The sequence below is a fragment of the Schistocerca cancellata genome, chromosome 5 (assembly GCF_023864275.1).
Source record: "Schistocerca cancellata isolate TAMUIC-IGC-003103 chromosome 5, iqSchCanc2.1, whole genome shotgun sequence".
NCBI lineage: Eukaryota > Metazoa > Arthropoda > Insecta > Orthoptera > Acrididae > Schistocerca > Schistocerca cancellata.
Window position 1 is genome coordinate 3073067 of NC_064630.1, and position 22649 is coordinate 3095715.

The 22649-nt window shown below is 37.6% G+C and overlaps 2 protein-coding genes across 3 annotated transcripts; one reads left to right on the forward strand and one right to left on the reverse strand.

Annotated features, from left to right (window-relative positions):
* Positions 1 to 1120: 1120 nt before the first annotated feature.
* On the reverse strand, positions 1121 to 19965 carry LOC126187463 (probable glutamine--tRNA ligase). 2 transcript variants are annotated; one of them, XM_049928560.1, is made up of 2 exons: positions 19842 to 19965; positions 1121 to 5331 (listed from the first exon to the last, which is right to left on the reverse strand). In XM_049928560.1, the coding sequence occupies exon 2, from the start codon at positions 5283 to 5285 to the stop codon at positions 2952 to 2954; it is 2334 nt and encodes a 777-aa protein (XP_049784517.1). In that variant the 5' UTR covers positions 5286 to 5331; positions 19842 to 19965; the 3' UTR covers positions 1121 to 2951. The 2 variants fall into 2 exon arrangements, with proteins under 2 accessions (XP_049784517.1, XP_049784516.1); XM_049928559.1 differs by having other exon boundaries at positions 19650 to 19897.
* On the forward strand, positions 19957 to 21070 carry LOC126187464 (phosphatidylinositol N-acetylglucosaminyltransferase subunit C). The gene has a single exon (XM_049928561.1). The coding sequence runs from the start codon at positions 20076 to 20078 to the stop codon at positions 20925 to 20927; it is 852 nt and encodes a 283-aa protein (XP_049784518.1). The 5' UTR covers positions 19957 to 20075; the 3' UTR covers positions 20928 to 21070.
* Positions 21071 to 22649: the final 1579 nt, after the last annotated feature.

The following is a 22649-nucleotide window of genomic DNA, read 5'->3' on the forward strand; positions in this document are numbered from 1 at the left end:
AGACACATTTAAACAATCATTCTTGCCACACTCCATACCTGAATGGAACATGAAAAAACCCTAATAGGTGATATAATGGGACATACCCTCTGCCATGCACTTCGCATAGGCTTGCAGTGTGTAGATGTAGATGAGGAAGGCCATTTGCAACAGGGGCTAGTACATCGGAGAATTTTATACATTTACAATGCGGTCACATATCTTGAAGAATTTTGTTGACAAAGGAAAAACACTGAGTGCTGCTAAAAAATTAGCAACCAGGAAACTTTAATTTTTTATAATTTCTAAGTTATGTTTTCTTGAAATGATAAGGGGATTTGCTCTTGCCACTAACTTTATTCACATTATTATTTCGTCTTTGTAAGTGTGATTGTGTGTTTCTTTTTCTCCTCTGTTAAGTATAAGATAAACAGAATACACTGAAAATGCAGCTCTTAACAAAAACATCATTTCCAAGGAAATCCATGAAATATGCTAAGGTCTTCAATTTTCTCTTACCCATCAACAGTACCCGGTATGCTCTAACATAATTGCACAGTGCAAGCATTGCCATTCCAGCAACTCTGTCATTTCAATTTTGCTGCTTTATTTTCCTAAACAGATTCTCCTTTTGCCTTCCAAAGTGCAGTGGGTTTCATTCTTAAATTTTGTATGGCATGAAAATACGAAGCAGCAGAGACTGGACTTAAGACATTAATAATATTGCTCAAACTGCAAAGGCATTCACACAACTCAATATGGATCTTCTGTATTTTCATAATCTGAGTCCAGCTAAAATGTAATGACAGTTTTCTCCCCTATGATGATAAGTGTTTTAGACAAAACATACTACTCACTATGATTCGTCAGATATTTGTTTTGCTATTGAGTTCGTTGCCCCACGGAGCAAGACTATTCCACAGAACTGTGATATAGTAATTGATTATATTCTCGAACTAAGAGCCTGCATTTGCCGTCCTTAATAACAACTATAAGTGCTTTTTTTCTATGTAAAATACTGATTGTGTGTGCACACTGCCACAAACATAGAAACACCTGCGAAAAAATATTTAACATTGACTAGAAAATTCTACCACATAGAAAAACAAAGGCAGTTTTCTTTTACAATCTTTTAATTTCACATATTAAAAATATAATATTTCAGTATGTTAATTAGACAACAATTACAAATAAATTACATCACACTTCAGGGGTATTATAAATAATGATCATGGTTTTCTGGGAACCATGGGGCTAGGACAAAACCCGAAAAAACACACACACACACACACACACACACACACACACAGAGAGAGAGAGAGAGAGAGAGAGAGAGAGAGAGAGAGAGAGAGAGAGAATTGATAAAATTTACCACAAGCAAAGTATAAAACTGAATGCATCTCAAGTTTATATTATCTTAATTTTGCCTGATTTTTATTGCTTCATTCATAAGTGACACACCTACAAAAGTTATGGCATCCATAACTATCCAGTTAATTTAAAGAATAACGGAATTTTAATTTCTATAAAAACATTTTCACTGTTCACAAAAACCATACAAGAAATTGTTTATTTATGTAATAACTGTTCTAAATAACAACCATTTTTATTTAACAGACAAGAAGGTGCTTTTGCACAAAAATCCAGTTTCATATAGGATCAACAGATGACACACCCAATCACTGGTGCTTAATTCCACAAGCAGTTTCTGCCATAGGCGACCCAAATAAATATTTTTACAAAGGTATGAATTCGAACACACTTGTGAGTGAGTGTGTCGTCGTCATCATGTAAGAATTCATTTTCAGTGCTTTATTACTTGTTCTAAACATCACCTGCTCCATTATTTCAGTATGTATGTCAGGCCACTCCATCAAAACTAATCAGTTCCAAATCTGAGTGATTTTACTGTGCCCCAAAGGTTGGCACCATTGTTCAACAGCACTGCCAAGCTATGTGGACTAAGCCAAGTGACTGCAGCAGACCTGTGTTAGGATTGAAGAGGAAAAAATGACTGTACGGTACAGAATGCAAGTTCTTCCGCGTGGAAGCAGTATGACAAATACGTTGGACTAAGTGAGTGCGAAACTGGTATGCTCTTGGGCGGAGCTTTGGGAGCGTTTGTCAAGCATAACTGTTGTGTCCAGCATCGTGTGCCATACTGCCGCATGTTATACTGTAGTGGACTCAACATGCCTGCTGGAGGGGTTACGGCTGCAGCCTGTTTGAGGGGAGGGGAGGGAAGGGTAGGGTAGGTGACTTATGAATTCTGGAGAAGTGGCGTGGAACCAAAAGGAAATGAAGTGCAACTGATAGGTCAGTTAAAATATGCAACTGTAATTAATACAGAAGATCACAGAAAAGAAGGTAAGGGTGAATGATCTAAAGACCTTGAGATATGGAAAGATGGACCAATATGGATCACACATCAAGGGTTTGCTGATCAATTTCATTCACCACAATTGGCTATCTTTTCTCCAGCTCCCATTTTTGTAGGAATTCACAACACCCACTGTGAAGCCCTCAAAAGGCAGCCAAAGAACAAAGAAACTCACCTCCTCCTTTTCTGAAATCTTTTGGATTACAGGAAGTTTCCGGCTTTGTCTTAATTGATCTAACAGTTCTGTTATGCTGGCTTTTCATTCCACCGCTCTTCCACGGAGCTATACGTCAGCTGACCTCTCCTCAAAAAGGCCACGTCCCTAACCTCTCCAGCATGCATTCACAAAATCCAGTCACAATGAGTCCACTTTGCTGCAAAATGTGTCAGTATGGCACATGATGCTGGACACACCAGTTATGCTTGACAGACGCTCCACTCAAAGGTAAACACTCTCAGCACTCGCGCATTCCACGTATCTGCCATACTGCTTCCACCCGAAAGACCTCTCACTCTGTATCATACAGTCACTATTTCTTCTTCAACTGACTCTGCAAACACATCAAGATTGTTGAATTTAGATGAATGGTACCTATGATTTATTAGCATCCTCCTTTAAACTAACAGTCCTATTAAAAACTAAAGAACCGTCTTTTGTATCTGGGTCAACAGAAAAGAAACCCAATCTCTCAAACTGGAATTTGTCAAAAACTCTAGCTTTTGACACAGAAACATCTGCATGTGCATTCAATATCTTCAGTGAATCTTTGTTACAGTCCGATAGGAACCCTCCCGGCACCTCATTGGGGTCTTCTGGATTTTTATGTTTGAACAGCATGTCGTACAAGCGAACTTGCACAGGAATATGATGTGACACCCAATGAATAAACGCCTTCGGTTTAAATTCTGTTGAAGGCTGACACTGTACTTCCAATTCAGTTACACTGCCGACGCTATTTTTAATGGCCCTTACCACAGAAATAACGTAACCGGCATGTCGCAGGCCGACCGGTTGAGAATTTGTCAGTCTTCTGTATCCTTTCTCATCCTCTTCTCTGTAGTCACTTCTCTCGATAAACACTTCCCTATCAAATGGAACAAAATGGCTTCCTCGGTCTGGTTCACTGGGGAAATTGGGAACTTTAACTTGAGTACTCTCAGAATATGGAAAGTTGAGGATCTTCACTTTCAACGGTTCCAGAACTACCATAGCTCGTGGAGCAGTAGTATTTAAAGAATCTCTGACACACGCCTCGAGCATCTGAGGATCGACTACAGATGTCGCACCTGTAACTCCTACTTGAGCACAAAAATTGTTTATAGCTTCTGGTGGGAACCCTCGTCTTCTCAGTGCAGTTAAAGTAAAGAGACGTGGATCGTCCCAATCATTTACGATACCCTCCTCAATTAGCTTTGCAATTTTACGTTTGGATACTACGGTGTAATTCAGATTCAAGCGTCCGTATTCCCACTGCACAGGGCAGTAAATGTCCAGCGCATTGCAAAGCCAGTAATACGATGAACGGCGATTCTGAAATTCTTTTGTACATAAAGAATGAGTTATGTTTTCGATAGAGTCGCATAAACAGTGAGTGTAGTCATATGTCGGATATATGCACCATTTGTCTCCTGTTCTATGGTGAGGCAAAAACTTAATTCTGTATGCGACTGGGTCTTGTTTCCCCTCTTCCAATGTCACTTTCATTCTAAGTGTCGCTTTGCCCTCATCTATTTTTCCTTTACGCATATCCTCAAACAGTTTAAGACTTTCTTCAACTGGCCGATTTCTCCACGGAGAAATTGGAGCATTAATGCCTTTTATCTCATCTGAACTCTGGTGACAAACATATGCTAAATCCTTTTTTATAAGTTCTATTGCCCACTTGTATAACTGATCAAAGTAATCGGACGAATGAGTAATCTGAAATGGCTTGTATCCTAGCCAGTTCACCATCTCTCTGATGCCCACAAAAAATTTCTCCTCTTCCTTTTCTGGATTTGTGTCGTCATATCGCAAGAAACAAACACCCTCGTGTGCCGCAGCATAACCAAAATTAATGTTGATAGCTTTTGCGTGACCAATATGTAAAATTCCATTAGGCTCTGGTGGAAATCTTGTCCTCACTTGTCCACCAGTAACCTTCAGATGATCTTTAAGAATGTTGAACGTGTTTGGTGTAATGACATAGCCTTCTGTTTTGTAATTTTCTCCAGGTTTGTGGAAATTTAATTTTTTCATAATATCTCCTATAGAAGCACTTTCAACTTCATTTTTTGCATCAGCAGTCTTCTCAATTTCTTTCGTCTTCACCAAATTGCCTCCCTTTTTTGCACATTTAACTTTCTTATCTGATTTATTGTGGCTTAACAAGTCAGCTTCTGTTTTAGGGCCTAATAAATCTAAAATCTGAATGTCCACTTCATTTCTAAGTGCTTTTCCATCAGCCCATTTTAAGCGTTTCCTCACCTCTTGCATAATAATTCCTAAATTGAACTGATACCTCTTTTCTAATAATTCATTTTTATGAGCAGCAATGATTTCTTCGACTGAATTTTCAATTTCTTCTGGAGTTACGACTACACCAACGCCACAGGCTTCTTCAAAGGAAGACAGGTTTAATTCATCTTTGAGATGAGACAGTAAATACTCTAATGCTGCATCAAGTCTCTCATTCGAATCAATTTTTCTGGAGTAAATGTAATTCACAATCATGGGTATATGGTGAGCAGTTTGTTTTTTAATTTTACTTGCTAGTTGGTAGAGGAGCATTTTACTTTCATCTGGTACACCACCCAATTTCTCTGCTTCATCAATTGCTTGTTTCAAGTTTTGCGTTATTGTTTCATTTTTTATTGTTTCCTTTGCTTTCTGCTCACTGAGCCCCAGAGAAACAAAAGTTTCAATTAATTTATTTTGATCAATCATTCTTGATGTGAAATTGTTTACATGTGCCTTTCCTTATACCAGCCTCCTGAAACAAAAGAGAAATGTACTATAAATTAAAATATACACATTAATACAACAGATGGTTACAGTATTTTAAATTTGAAAGCTGGATGATTGGGTATTGCTCTTTAAGCTTTACAGATTTTCCACATAAGGAATAAAATTCCAATTAGAATTTGCTCCATTTAGGATCAGGGCAAAAAATGGTCAAATGGCTTCATCATAGGTTTAAGAGTAGTCGAATCATAGCTGATAAGGAAAAGCTGAACGAAGCGAAAAAGAGCGTAAAGAGAGCAATGAGAGAAGCATTCAACGAATTCGAACATAAAACATTGGCAAACAATCTAAACAAAAACCCTAAAAAGTTTTGGTCATATGTAAAATCGGTAAGCGGATCTAAATCCCCTATTCAGTCACTCGTTGACCACGATGGCACCGAAACAGAGGACGACCGAAGAAAGGCAGAAATACTGAATTCAGTGTTCCGAAACTGTTTCACTGCGGAAAATCGTAACACAGTCCCTGACTTCAGCCGTCGCACGGACGCCAAAATGGAAAATATTGAAATAAACGATATCGGAATTGAAAAACAACTGCTATCACTTAGTAGCGGAAAAGCATCCGGACCAGACGAGATACCCTTAAGATTCTACAGTGATTATGCTAAAGAACTTGCCCCCTTTCTATCAGCAATTTATCGTAGATCGCTGGAAGAACGTAAAGTACCTAGCGACTGGAAGAAAGCGCAGGTCGTTCCCATTTTCAAGAAGGGTCATAAATCAGATGCGAATAATTATAGGCCTATTTCACTTACGTCAATCTGTTGTAGAATAATGGAACATGTTTTGTGTTCTCGTATTATGACGTTCTTAGATAATACAAATCTCCTTCATCATAACCAACATGGATTCCGCAAACAGATATCATGTGAAACTCAGCTAGCCCTATTTGCCCAAGAAATTCACAGTGCCGTAGACACTGGCGAGCAGATTGATGCCGTATTCCTGGACTTCAGGAAGGCATTTGATACGGTTCCGCACTTACGTTTAGTGAAAAAAATAAGAGCTTACGGAATATCGGACCAGGTTTGTGATTGGATTCAGGATTTCCTAGAAGAAAGAACACAACATGTCATTCTTAACGGTTCAAAATCTGCAGATGTAGAGGTAATTTCGGGAGTACCGCAAGGAAGCGTGATAGGACCTTTATTGTTTACAATATACATAAATGACTTAGTTGACAACATCGGTAGCTCCGTGAGGCTATTTGCAGATGACACGGTTGTCTACAAGAAAGTAGCAACATCAGAAGACTCGTACGTACTCCAGGAAAACCTGCAGAGGATTAATGCATGGTGCGACAGCTGGCAGCTTTCCCTAAACGTAGATAAATGTAATATAATGCGCATACATAGGGGCAGAAATCCATTCCAGTACGATTATGCCATAGGTGGTAAATCATTGGAAGCGGTAACGACCGTAAAATACTTAGGAGTTACTATCCGGAGCGATCTGAAGTGGAATGATCACATAAAACAAATAGTGGGAAAAGCAGGCGCCAGGTTGAGATTCATAGGAAGAATTCTAAAAAAATGTGACTCATCGACGAAAGAAGTAGCTTACAAAACGCTTGTTCGTCCGATTCTTGAGTATTGCTCATCAGTATGGGACCCTTACCAGGTTGGATTAATAGAAGAGATAGACATGATCCAGCGAAAAGCAGCGCGATTCGTCATGGGGACATTTAGTCAGCGCGAGAGCGTTACGGAGATGCTGAACAAGCTCCAATGGCGGACACTTCAAGAAAGGCGTTACGCAATACGGAGAGGTTTATTATCGAAATTACGAGAGAGCACATTCCGGGAAGAGATGGGCAACATATTACTACCGCCCACATATATCTCGCGTAATGATCACAACGAAAAGATCCGAGAAATTAGAGCAAATACGGAGACTTACAAGCAGTCGTTCTTCCCACGCACAATTCGTGAATGGAACAGGGAAGGGGGGATCAGATAGTGGTACAATAAGTACCCTCCGCCACACACCGTAAGGTGGCTCGCGGAGTATAGATGTAGATGTAGATGTAGATATATTAATATGTCTACAGAGAACAGTGAGGTCATGCGATATCATTTATCTATATAGGTCATACAAATACAACTTTACATGAAGCTACTTAAGGGCTTGTTCACAATCAAATTTATAGCACGTTATTGTATAAACAGTATTTCAAGTTGTTATGATAATGCATATCCATGCTAATAACAGGTCTGTGACACTGTCGTAAATGTGTCTCTGTCTTTGAACCCCAACAGGCAGACACACGAGGGCAGCTGATGTTATTGCATGTACAGCAGCTTACTTGGTCACCATCACTCACCACAACAAAACTACTGATATGCGAGTAACACCTAGTAATAAATAAATCTGTTTGCCAACCATCACCAGGGAGCAACATTCGATGAGCCTTTGAAACATTGGCAATGGAGATTCTACCATTTCCCCCACAAACAGTGTGAATGGCTGCTAAGCAGCATCAGAGCCAAGAGGTACCATGAACATGCGAAACTTCAACCAATATCAAATCTTAAGCTCAGGACCTTGTGTGAATTCCTGATTTTTTTAAGTGTGCCTATGTCAGTTGCTAAGTGGACAAATGTCAGACAAGAAATCCACAGGTTCAGCATTAAATTGTCAATAGGTCTTAGGATTTTGTCACTTACAACATATTTCACCTCGAGAAATAATTTGTATACATGAAAAATATCATGTTGCATCATATCAAATCCACATTAACCTGCTGGTTCCTAGGTAACTGGTTGGGTAAGTCACTTGAGAGATAGGAGGATTAAAAGGGTTTACCACATCCAATAGGACCCATGCCCACTGCAGTGTTCAAGATGATCTTCAGGTTGAGAACATAATTATCTTTATGTGACACGCATTATTCATTTGCAAAGAAATTACTGTCTGCTAGTCAGTTATCAATATCACAAAAATGAATTTTGCAGCAAGCTTTTACTGAATTTATTTAATGATAATAATAATAATAATAATAATAATAATAATAATAATAATAAGCCATTTTGCTAATACAGAAAAATGTTCTTAATTTTACATAATTTATTCAAAGTTCTACTTCAGCCCTAATGTTACACATATGGGCATTCTTCTGGCATATATTAGTACCTTCTGAGGATGAAGAACTCTTAAATTCGCTTTTGTGGGTGCTTTGATTTACTAGACTGTAGGTTTGGCTACAAAAGAAACAATACATGGAACATGTAAAGCCAAAGAATGGTTGGATTGGATTGGTGGGTTTAAGGGACCAGACTACTGGGCCATTGGTGCCTTCATCCTAGGTGTATCAAACTAATGAAATTCTTCGAAAAGAAATGCGATGTGCCTGCCTGACTCAACATCCTCACTATATGGTGAGTAGCAATATATCCTTTTCATAATACTAACAGTGGAAAATCCATGATGGAAAGTAACAATATTATGAAAAGTACAGTTTCTACTCACAATACAGCAGAGATGCTGAATCACACACAAGGCCTTTGTCAAAATAGACACACACACACACACACACACACACACACACACAAGCAACTCACACATGGATGACCACAGTCTGGCAGCTGAAGCCAGACTTCAGCTTTTCATAATAATGTCATTATTCCACCCTGGATTTTAGAGCCAGTAACAAGACACCCTGCACTGTATTCCATGCTTTAATTGAGAATGCACTCAAATGGTACCACGAATTAAAAAGCATAAGCAATAATATAAACCCTATTTGCTTGAGTTATATGGCGAAAGTATTGAATGTGATTGCAGCAAAATTGAAGGAAGGATGAAAAAAATTCAGTAAAGAAAATGCATCGCTTAAATACAATCGAAAACTGCTTTGCCAACTCACTTCAGCTACGTAGGTGAAATGTACACTGTGGCATGCAAAGATTGAATTTGCTTACAATAACTAATACATCAAGAATTGATGGTTTGATCAGTATGCAATATAGATTATTGGATGTAGTTAAATTCATGGACCATCTTTTTAAATGCCGCGTCTAAAGCTTATTTTCATAATGCAGCAGATGAGGAGGGCTGTAGTTAGGTTAGGATATGATTATTTAGCAGTTAATTTGAAATGTATTGTATTCTACACTTTTCCAAAATAGAATACATGACATTAGCAAAATAGCACTTTCATCACCAATATTATTATATAATTCATATTACATTATACACTTTAGCTACGTAACTCAGTTGATAATGTGCTAGGTTGTGTGTTTTCATGTCGTCAGGATCTTATTTTAAGTCAACTGGGACTTCAGTATCACATGTCTACTTTGACCTGTGACATAACAGTGAAGTCATGGTGGCACTGTGTATTTATAATGTATCATGATTACAGAGGACTTGTTGAAGTAAGTGGTGATGAACTCTAGTGCAGGAAGTTTGTGATTCTAAATTGTGAGTGTTGTTATTGATATTCGACACCTTGAAAGCTATTTGTGTATAGTAATACTGGAAGAGGTTGTGGTGGTTGCTTAGTGAGTTATTTTGGTGTTGGCATTTATAGGCAATAGGTTCTTTTTACGTTTAGAATTATTAGTGTTGTGTGTTTTTTATGGTTGGAGATTTAATTTTATGTTTTGCTTCCACATCGATGGCCAAACGGAATATTCACAGCTCCAAGATCGCGCTCTGCATTTGGTGCGACCAGCTCAACAGTGTGTACTATGAGGCGTTAAAACCAACTGAAAAAAATCACAGGTGCTCGTTATCCAATGCAAGTAATGCGCTTGAGCAGAGCATTAAAAGACAAACTGCCGCAATACAGTGAGAGGCACAATAAAGTGATTTTGCAGCACGGCAACGCTCGACCCCACATTGCAAAAGATGTCAAAATGTACTTGGAAACCTTAAAATGGAAAGTCCTACCCCACCCGCCATATTCTCCAGACATTGCTCCCTCTGACAATCACATGTTTAGATCAACGACTGACCAACACTTCCAATCCCATGAAGACGTCACAAATTGGATCGCTTCAAAAGATGAACCATTTTTTCAACGCGGGTTGTTTTGTTAGATTTTAGTAAGTCTTTGTCCAATACACCCACTTTCCAGCAGTTGTGCAGTTAGATTCAATATTAATTATAAGGAATTTCTACTATTTTGTACTCAATAGTTATATTTTTATGCCATGGAAAAGTTTAAGGCTATTGGTCGCCATTTTGAAATCATATCTGTGTTCCAACTTGGTGTTTGGCATGATGTCATTTGTCAAAGCTGACTTACGGCAGCAGGCCCCCTGGTTTATCCCACATTTTGATACAACTGTATTACCAAAGTATATATTCGTCCAAGAGAAGGGCTGTAAGAACAATATTCAGCATTGATTTGCAGATTTTGTACAGGACACTTTTGACACCTCAAGAAATTCTAACATCTAGAAATTCTAGCACTGCGTTTAGAGTACTCACACACAAAACGTGGGTGTTGCAGTACATAAAATGGGACAAAAGTTATGCAGCTCCACGATCCTGTATTTTTCGTAGTTTAAGTAAATGTATGTACAAAATATGCACCATAGTATTTGTTTGATACATTTATATATTCCGTAATGCAGCTTTTCTGTTGCAGTTTTCAACTTTCATAACAAGTTCCCATTGCATTTTTTATAGTTGATATATGTACAAGGTGATAATAATTAAACTTTCAAAATGCTGTAGAAATAACACCACTGGTCAAAATGACGTCAAATTGCAATGGAATACTATCAGAGAAGGGTGAAAATGTATGGCCGAAGAAAAAAAATAGTGTGAAAATTGATCAATAAATGGCGCTGTATGTAAATGAAAACACTTTCGATGGGGACACCATCACATTCAAACCAAAATGTGTTTAGTATTCCATTTTCGACAGACTTAGTATAGGGAATGAAAATAATCTTCCAAATTACTAATTTCACTTGAAAGGCACCTTTCTGGGAGATACCTTTTATTCTGGACAGATCCTAGCCTTCGTTTAATTTAACATTTGTACATTTATATCGCCTGAACAGTCCTTTCTGTTTAATGATTTTTATAACCACATTCCACAAATTACACACCACGACTTGCTCCTCGAGCAGATAGCTGTGGTTTATCTAATTCCAGAAAAACTAAGTAATAATAGCTCATATGTTTAGGTATAAAGATACTACCTGTTGGTGACATGTAAAAATTTGTCTCGGACCATGATTTGAACCCAGGTTTCCTGCTGGTCACAAGCAGTCGCCTTGACCACTTGGGCTATCTGAGCACATTTCCAGGACTGACCCGATATTCCTCATGTCATACTGTCTATGACTTCATTGCTTGCAACTTTACTTGGATTCCACCATGGGGTTTGCAGGAGACAAATGTATTCAACATTAGTGTTACAGTCATCAGATGAGTCAGTCCTGTAAGCCTGCTCTGATTGCTGAAGCGGCTAAGGTGACTGCTTGTGGCAAGTGGGGAATCCAGGTTCAGGTCCCAGTCTGGCATACATTTTTATGTCACCAATACATAATACCTTCATACCTAACACAGCTGATGTCAGAAAGATTCCACAATTGTTCATAAATTTAGTCCAGCTGTAAGATTGTAATCAATGTCTGTTTCTTCAGATATTGTTAAAGATAAGTATTACAACCCTTGATAGCAGTAGGGATCTTATGGACCCCAACGGTGAGGTTATCAGCACAAGCCTCGATAGGTGAAATGACAATTGTAATACTAACATTGAATAAGTTTGTCTCCTTGAAACACTGTAGCAGGAACTCAAGTAAAGTTGCAAGCAATGGGATTATAGAGTATGACATACGGAAGTTTGGGTCGGACCTGGAAGCATGCTCGAATAGCTGAAGTGGTTAAGGTGACCGCTTGAGAGCATGGAGTCTGGGATCGAGTCCCAGCCGGGCACAAATTTCATGTGTTACCAATGGTAATATCTTAATATCAAATGCATTCCCAACTTGAAAATAAATTTCATACCTTTAGCTTTTCCACATCAAATCACACAGGACGAGTCACCCATCATCTCAGAAGTTCATGAAATTTTGCACATTTGCTTATACTTATAAGACTTGAGCAAACTCTTTTTGCTCTCAGACTAAAACTTTTTTTATATCAAATTTTAAATTTAGTGATATTCTGATAAGAATGTCAACTCAAAATGGTATTTATCTACATAAATGCCCATAACACAGGTGTTCATGAAGCTTCCAGTTTGGATTTTTTTTCCCCATAAGTTAAGAGAAGCACATACTTAACAGACACGTAATTATTTAAGCCGTAAAGTTAAAATAAAATAAAATAAAAATAATAATAATTTAATGTGTGTCACTTTCCAATTTCTGGAAAAGTACAGACATATTGTAAAATGCTTACATCAAATTTATCCAACCTAGTGGGAACTTATAATTGATCTTAAATACTTCCCAATAAAGTACCCATTATAATAAAATAAAACTATTAATGGGTTTTCTACAAATGGACACAAAACTAAATCTGAAATCACAATACTCTGTATTGTGACGGGGGGAGGGGATCATCCATACCTGACACTCACTGCTTCTGACTTTTACAACTTTTCTACTTCTTACTTTCTACATGGCAGCAATCAATGCAAAATTTCTCCACGTATTTACTTCATGTAGTTTGAGGGGGGGGGGGGGGGGGGAGGGGGAATGGAAATTTTTTACAAACGTACATGCCACAACTGAAGTTTGACATTTGGATTGCATTACTTCTGACAAAATAATAATAATAATAATAATAATAATAATAATAATAATAGGAAGTATCTTATTTACAATTTGTCACTGTCATATTTCCCCAGATGTCACAGAAGGGATGTTTCTTCAACAGAAAAAAATTAATAACTATTCTTGACATATGGGAATATAAAAAATAAACTTAAGCTGTTGTGGACCAAACAATGATTTTTCAAAATGTAAAACACTTTCTGACAGCTGAAACAAGATGTATTTATATCGAAACTCTGAGATTCTTTAAAAGGAAAAGAAAAAAGAAGAGTTTTGATAGGTATTCGATGTTCTTTTAATATTCATCACTGCCTCATGAAAGTAAAGAGCCAAAAGTTATAAATTCAACTGAAAAATTTTCATTACACAGGTTAACTTTATTTAGGATGTCAAATTAACATCTTTAAACAGCAATTATTCTAGCCACACGAATGTTAATTTAAAATGTACATGTTCAGCAGTGAAGATCCCTGAAACTATCAATGAAATTTCGTAAGAAAATCTCTGTTTTTAATCTACTGTGACAAATTATAGTCTGTTAACTTCATATCTTTTTCATTTAAGTAATACATTCTGCTTAATGATGTTGATTTAAGTACACCAACAGCACATAAAATGTTAATGTTTGGATTCTCCTATTTAAAACAAGAGTACCCTCTCTCAAGTTGCAAAGGATGACTCTCTCTTTTTTGCATATGCACATTCTTCTGAATGCTAACTTTGCCTTTTGCTCCTGGTATCATTTGAGTATATGCATCATTTTGGTAGAAATCAGTCACATCTTTGCCACTTCATGGGCAATAGTGTTCCCCCTTTTTGGTTTAGGAATTGATAAACTACCCATTTCTGAAACTTCCTGGCAGATCTTTGCAAAGGTCACAAGTTCGAGTCTCTGTCTGGCACACAGTTGTAATCTGCCAGGAAGTTTCATATCAGCGCACACTCCACTGCAAAGTGAAAATCTCATTCTGGAAACATCCCCCAGACTGTGGCTAAGCCATGTCTCCACAACATCCTTTCTTTCAGGAGTGCTAGTTCTGCAAGGTTTGCAGGAGAGCTTCTGTAAAGTTTGGAAGGTAGGAGACGAGGTACTGGCAGATTTAAAGCTGTGAGGACGGGGCGTGAGTCGTGCTTGGGTAGCTCAGTTGGTAGAGCACTTTCCCGCGAAAGATAAAGGTCCCGAGTTCGAGTCTCGGTCCGACACACAGTTTTAATCTGCCAGGAAGTTTCATATCAGCACACACTCCGCTGCAGAGTGAAAATCTCATTCTGTACCCATTTCTGTTTTCAGTTTCCTTGCTTGTCGAACCACATTCTCACTAACACTAAATTCTGACACTATGTTTTCTTCTGACCAAGAGGGTGGAGCTAAAGTTAAAATTTGAATTTTTTCAGGTACTCTTACACTAACCACTTTTTCTTTCATTAACAATATCATGGCATCAGAATCTGCCTTTGTTTAACAATTTCATCATCAAATTTTTCTCCTCCGCGGTCTGAATCTTCAATACTGCAATCTAATACTGACACATTTTTCTTTCTGAAACATGCTTCTCTTTTTCTAACTTCTTTTTGCAATAGCCTTCCTGTGATTTGGAATGGACAGAAGTTTTAAGTAAGAATACCCCAAATCATGTCAAGTTTTATTTGCACGCTCAATACTTTGACTTTTTAGTACTGATTCGAGAAATGTCACATCCAAGTCACCTGCATCACTTCCGCTTCTGTACTGATGTCAGTTTTCTGTTCACAAATTTTACGTCATGCTGTGCACAGTTTTTGACCTGTTTTCATATAGATTCTTTTAGCATTTAATGTTTTAGACGACAAGAAAACTGACCTCAAAGACTTTTTAACTGTTTGTCTGTTTTTTGAAAGGATCACAAAAAGTTATTTGATGACTTTCAAAAACTTTTAAGTAATAGTATCTTTGATGTCTACATATAGTAGCAGTTTCTTGATTTTGTGGATAGCTTATACTGGATCACAGAATTATCAAATCTCATTGGCCTTCACGCAACACTTCTGTTTTTTATAGAGTTTTTACTAAGGTATAGATCGCCGAATGACATGGTGTTTTTATTAATTTTCCAACAGTGCATGAATTCACATTTCCTGTTGCAATTAAATGAGCACTAATTCACTTAAAACATGCTTTATACAAGTGGAATGATAGGGGCGCACCACAAACAGATATTACCTGTCTCACAGAAAGACAAAGAACAACTGAGGCCAAATAGACTAATTATTGTATGCCAGTTATTCTCAACAATGAATTTCAGCAATTGTTGCACTGTTTTTTATGCCTATAAAAGTTACTGCTGTCTAAGGATATTTTTTTGTCACTGTGAGCAGGTGACTAGCTGACCACGTAAATCATATATATTGTTGTCCTTAACAAATTACTGAATTAGTCAAATGAGAGGAAATAAATTTTCACATTTAAAGTTAACTTGCCTGCCTAGAATGAGTTATACTTAAATATTCTAATTTGATACCTTTGCATCTGAGGCAGTGAGTGGATGAACTTACTTAAAACAACCCTTTTCCATCACAGCCAAATGTATTTTGATTTCAGATGTGTATGTCAATTAGCTGAAGACCCAATAAAATTTTTATTTTATTTGAAAACCTACAATCTAGGGGATTATTTAAGACCAAAATCAGGTTCCCAGCAGGTTGGATAAACGTGATATAAGCATTTTTCCACATTGTCGCAATTTACCTGAAATTGAAAACTGAAATTAATTAATATTTTTTAAAAATATTCTTTGTAACTTTATTGCTTCAATAACTGGATATCAGTTAAATATATGCCTTACTTAAAAAAAAACCATATAAAAAGCTTGATAAACATCTGGGCATTTATGTAGGTAAGTGCCATTTTGCATTGACATTCTTGCAGAGCCCAGTTATCAGAATATCACTACATTTAAAATTCAATATAAAATAAAGCTTGCACAAGTCCTTACGTTGTAAGTATAAGCAAATATGCAAAGTTTTGTGAAAATCTGAGGTAGAGGGTTAGAAATCCTTGAATTATTTCGTGTTTTGACATGGAATGACCCTTTACTAAGGCAGTTGCCTTGTCACTGGCTGTTTGCCTGTTCAGTCTCACCTTGCTACATACCACAGAAAATGACATATTGGCGTACTTTGTTCATGGTCTATGCTTTGTATTGAGATAATACATGTATAATTTTAACTTTATTACGGATACTAATTGTACAACTTTTCTGGAGCATTGGGCTCCCAGCTTCTGAAGCAAGAAGACTTCAAACCAGTAGCATTTTGTTTCTGACCACTGACAACATTAATGAGTCAACAATACTGTGTTGAGAACCAAGATACATGTTTCATTCCAGTTTGTCGTGTTCAATGCTAGAATGAGCAATGAGGTAGTACTAAATCCATTGTGGGTGAAACCAACAACTACTGTAAGCTGGAACAACTTTGCAAAGCAGAGAAATTTTGTCACTTTTAGAATAAGATTATACTGGGCACCCTGCCAAGTTCTTTAAACTTCCAGTAAAGGTGCCAATGCTTTCAGTGCACAGGGGAAACAACGAACAGATCTGGTGCACATTTTAGGTTTATTAATTGTTTCCTGTACTTTGTCGGTGCCTTTCTTCCAGTCTGTGGACCGTGCATTTTCTTATAGTCTACAGAAGTGTCTTGTCCTGTCCATCCATTCTAATTTAAGTGAAAACTATTTCTTCTGTTCAGCGCAGTATATAATTACATTTCAGAATCACTGCGAGAAATAAAATTGTGTGGTGTATTTAGTATAGTAATATAACTTGGCAATGTTGCAGCAGGAAGCTTGGTGAAAATGGGTCAACTTTGCCAATTTAGAATTTTGCCTTTTTCTTGCCTCTTTCACGTTTTTTCTTTTTTCCCCTAGCATTTTTGTGTCTCTGTACAGGTTCTTAAAATGCCAAGCCTCATTAGACCCAAACAGGGAACACGTAGGTATAGAATAGAATAGCTATATCTCTAGTGATTAATAAACAAATGAGCAGTGGAAAAGCAGCAAAAAGAGTTCAATATCTCCTGAAGAACAGTTGAAAACAAAGTACAGTGCTTCCATTTAAAGAGACCAGGGTGTCAAACTGCACAGAGCAGTGAAGAAGATGAAGACGAAGAAGAAGAACAGATCCTTGAACAAATCTTTATTTGTACAGATTGGGGAATGCCTCTTGATGCTCTTGATCTACAGCTCATCATGAAAAACCTCTTGGATTTGACTGGGAAGCAGGTTACACAATTTAAAAATACATTACCTGGTGATGGCTGGTGCCATTCTTTCACAAATCGACATAAAGCCAAAATATTTCTTGCACTAGAGCTAATGAAGTAGTTCAAATTAAAACATACTTTAGTCATTAGAAAGACTGATTAGAAGGAGCACCTCCATCCTACACATTAAACTACAATGAGAAAAATTTGACTGATGAACCAGGGTCCAAAAAAATATTTCATAGATGATACAAGTGTCCAGAAAGAGTTATAAATTCTACCAAAACAGATATTTCTTTAATATTTGCAGCTTTGGCACCATGAGAACTGCTTCCTTCTCACTTGTTTTATTGTTCAAAGCAGTTTTGGGATATGTGAATTTAGGATGACCAAAAGGACCAAAATGTGACAAGTTTGATGCTCTGCATTATGAAACGTAGTTTCTCCATTTAGTTTTGCCATGGGCAATCTTAGTAGGCATGTAAATGTAACAGTTATCAAGGTATGCACAACTCACAACATTCGCTTTGTGTTCTTGCTCCCAGTGTCAACTCATTTATGTCAACCTCTGGACGTTTCAGTCTTCGCTCTATATAAAAGGAAACAGACAGCCATACTGACAGATTATAAGACAAACACTCATCTAGTTCCAAGACGCTTGAAAAAACTGCATTTTCCTAACTCTTGGCTAAACTTTTCATTGATTTGGATGAAGTGAAGAAAATGAAATCTAACATTTCAGGAGTCAAGAAATGTGGTATTGTGCCACTACATTCTGAGGAAGTTTAGTCTAGAATCCTGAATGGAGAGAGAGCTGATGGTAATGGCACACTCATGAATTACATCCAAGCCTGTTGCAGCAATTGTAGTCAAAGTTGGCTGAAGAGGAGGAGAACTGATGTGGCACCTGGAGAATCAGTTCGACGAATCACACTTGATGAACTGTCAACCTCTTCAGAGTACCTCTGCAACAAACCAAATTGGAGGAGGGTGGGTGGGACTGAAGCAGCACACACACAGCAACTGCCATTACAGCAATGATGAGTCTATCTACTACTTCTTTACATGACACATCTGACTCTGAACCCAAAAAAGACACAAAAACTAACAAAAGACTTAGTAATTAGTCGAACCAGTTGATCTCCCTTTTTGCTGTGAACCGAATCATTATTCAGCCATTCATTAACCTAATGAAATGAATGACAAAGGCCAAGGATCTCGCACAGCTAAAGCTTGGAAAGTTTGTTGTGGTAAAATTTTTGGAAAAAAAAAAGGTTAAGCATTTTCTTGGCAAACTTATTCATTTCCACGGAGATGGGAAGTGTCAAATGTCATATCTTCATACAACAGACGTGAAAAGTTTTACTTCCCAGATGTGCCAGATGAAATGCCCCTGAACATAACAGTCACTGTGCACATAATTGACCCTTAGAATAAAAACTAGGGCAAAACTTTCTTTTCTGAAAAGTCAAACTTAATTTTTAAGATTTCAATTTTTAGGTGTACCTTTCTGTATAACCTTCTCTGTAATTATCTTTGCACTAAAGTGTTTCTTACTAATGTGTAAATTGCTTTCAATGCTTTAAATTTCTTTTTCTGTAGTGTTTTGGTGATTTCCATTTATTTTAACAGCTGACAAAGTTGACCGACTTGTCAGATTACTTTGCCAAACGCATTTTGTGTATAAGTACATACCTAAATTGTTGTATGTAACCATAATACGATACTAGCGATGACGACCTATGTTTTAGGTTAGTTTGAAATACGTCTTTTGCATTATGAAAACTGGTAGGATGAAAAAAAAAAATTGTGGCAAAGTTGTCCCCGTTTACCATACTACCCAGAAAAAGCAGGCTCAGGGCCCACAGTGAGGGCAGATGTTCTGTTTGTAGCACAAAGCATTGCTGCAGCGACTGCTGAACCTGAGACAAAACGTCCTCTCCCAGTAGTAGTCTAGATTGTACTTAGAACTACTCTTCTCCATCCATCCCAATTCCTCCTATAAGCAACCAAGAAAAGTTTACATACTGTAGTTGACTATATGAGAATGTTTATATTAACAATTTTGCTTATAATAATCAGCATCGTTATCTCGAATATAATGAACTATAGTTTCTGAACTGTTACGTGGCTCCACACATGTTAGTAACATTATCACTGGTACTACATATATTCAGTGCTAGTATGTGGCTGAAAGTTCAGAGCACAGCAACCTATTTCGTTTGTATTTTGCATCTCTGGTTACCTGCAACCCATCACACTATCCCAAACAGAGGGCTCCCTACATCATATGTACAAACCTTGAAGTTTGCGTTAAAACTGTTGCAAATATAAGGTTTGTGCCGGTATCTCCGAACAGTTGTTCTACAGGTATGTTGCGATATCAGGGACACTTTTTTATGTACTGTTATTAGTACTTGGTCACGGAGAAAGACATTTCATACACTACTAATAGTTCCACAAGAATAAGCACCAAACTTTCAAACCCTTACGAATATTCCATTAGTCCATGTGACACACAGGCAGTAGTTCACAACAAAGAAGCTCATGCGAAAGATAACAAGCTCGTCGCAACAAATGAATACGTAGCATGTGGTAAGTAAAGCAGGTCTTTGGATGCGCGTTTAGCTAACTGTTTGTGTTGTGTTGACAACTCATGGGTGTGAATTTGGTGTTTTGTGAGGTAGCCTAATTGACTAAAATGCGTTTTATCTGAACGACATTCGATGACTATTAAGAAAAGTTCAACAAGATCTGCGTGGAAGAAGAATCTGTATGAAAACAAAGGCTATCCAGACAATTACACAGATGCATCGTTTCTGGAAGAATTGAAGAAAAATGTACATTCTCGAGGTGTGTCGTATGGAGAGGCGATCAGAGGGGGTGGACTACTTGCACGCCAGTTATGCATCGTTGTATGGTTTGCTTTAATATTCGTGTACGTCAACAACGAATGGATTACACCGGAGAAAGTATTCGTGTGCAGCAGCATACTGACAGGAATAGGTTACCTGCTGTTCAGAGCAGTACATACGAGTGTAAATTATAGCACAGTGTTTTGGGGAGATTTGCACACAGTTCTAATATTTCTTTCCTTTGGCTATGTGCTGTCCCCTATTCTGAAAACACTTACCGAGACAATTAGTACAGACACGATATATGCGATGACCACGATAATGAGTTGTGTTCACTTGATATTTTTCGATTATGGTGTGCCTGCAGCAGTTGTATCTAGCGCCTTGTCTCTGAATGCTGCCATATTTGGTTCAATATGCTTAGCGTCACGACTGCCTTCACCATTCCATGCCTTTGTGCTGTTAACAGTTGCAGTTGAACTATATGCACTCCTTCCAATGTTATTGTCAAATGTGAGAGGATCTCTGATCACTATAGGTAGCATGGTCATTGTAACTGTTTATTTTTTATTTACTGTGTCATCAATTTTGACTTTCCTGTTTATCTGTTCTGTGATATTTATCACAGCAGTGTGTCCATTATGTTTTGTGAAATGGCAGTGCCACAAGGATAACATATATGGTCCATGGGATGAAGCTGTTGTAAGCGAGATTGACATGTGAGGACTAGATGTTTATTTTTAGAAACTGGGTGCATCTAAAGCCAATCAGTTATATGCAAATAAATTGTTTGTATTGGTTTGCTTTCCACTGTTTCATTTGACTTTAATATTTTGAATTTTTTTTATAGTGATATGAGGTCTAGCAAAGTGGGAAATACGGAAGCGTCCGATCCCGCCCGTCTGCTTTGACCCATGACGTCACAAATATGGCGGAAACAAAAACAAACACACACACTTTCCACAAGAAGCCTAATGACACTAACAGGACAAGCGCGGTAAATGGGGTGTTTTGGGTGGGGGGGGGGGGGCAAACTAAATATAAACAAATTTAGACGCATTGCGTAGCTACAACGTGTAAGTGAAGACAGCCATGCATGAATACCCACCCACCTCCCCAGGGGTCGTAACCCCTGCAACCCATCGAAGATAAAGGTGCTTCAGTAGCTGATTAGTGTTTTTTGTCTTTTTTTTAAAAAAATCTCACGGGATAGAACGAACAGATCAGAAAGCTAAATATAATAAACTAAAACAGAAATTGGAGGAAACAGATAATTAAAATAAGTAATAAGCGTTTTTAAATTTTAAAAAAATCTCACGAGATAGAACGAACAGATCAGAAAAGTAAATAAAATAAGATAAAACAGAACTGGAGACAGCCACACTCGAACCAAACTCCGCGCCGTCATGACGTCACACACGACAACACCCTTACGTCACGGGTCAAAGCCGACGCGTGGGATCGGACGCGTCTGTCGACCCGCAAAGTGTTAGCTTGCAAGAGAGTGATGCATTAGAACCAGATTGAATCCACGTGCTGTATTAACAAGCAGTGGTGTAGTTGAAAAATTGCTCTTCACAGTCGGTTAGCTTGATGCTTAGCTGGTTCCTAATCACTTTGTCATGTACTAAACACAGGATATAAACAATAAAATTATCACACAATGGAGAACATCAAGTTTTCAAGCACATATGGAATGTTCTATAAAATTATTGATTGGTTTTCTATAAGTGAACAACTATCTAACAGAGTTATTACATTTTGAATCATAATGTTATTTAAAAAAGTAGTAGAACTCAAATGAACAGCAGTAAGAAAAATGGAGCAACAAAAACCATAAATAACTGTTTTGCAGGGACTCACAGAAACCACATTTATGTTCACTTATTTATGGTCTACTTGTGTGATTTTTCATGGAGAAAATTAAATTTAGAAGGAAGTTGGCTTACCTTAAACTGAACAACCTGGGAAATTTACGATACTAAGAGTCATATGAGTATCAATTCAGAATTAATTAGACTCTTAATCAAGAGAACATTGTTTTATTTGCAATTCAGCCACATTTATCTATGTCACTGCAGGCCATATGATTACAAACATCCATAGCACATGTGTTCAGGTGTTGGCTGCAGCAAGCAACTTCTACAGCATGTGTACCAATCTGTAAGGGCAACATTTTCTGACAAATCTATTTCAGTTCTGATTTGAAGAAAGAGATTTGGATGAACATTCTTTTGAATGGACATGTATGGTCAATGGAAGGGTCCGATTTCACTTGTCTGCTTTTACCCGTGACAACTGTGTGTTGTGTGATGTCATTGAGGTGCGGCGTGTGAAATGGATTGTGTTTGCGAAGGACGTGTAGGGTTGTCTGTTTCTAAATTGTTTAATGTTGGTGTGGTATTGGACTGAGTGTTACTGGAATTGTGGAAGTTCGTATTTTGC

Excerpts from the sequence above, each read along its gene's own strand:
- LOC126187463 (XM_049928560.1), bottom strand. The coding sequence starts at position 5,285 with ATGATTGATCAAAATAAATTAATTGAAACTTTTGTTTCTCTGGGGCTC.
- LOC126187464 (XM_049928561.1), top strand. The coding sequence starts at position 20,076 with ATGACTATTAAGAAAAGTTCAACAAGATCTGCGTGGAAGAAGAATCTG.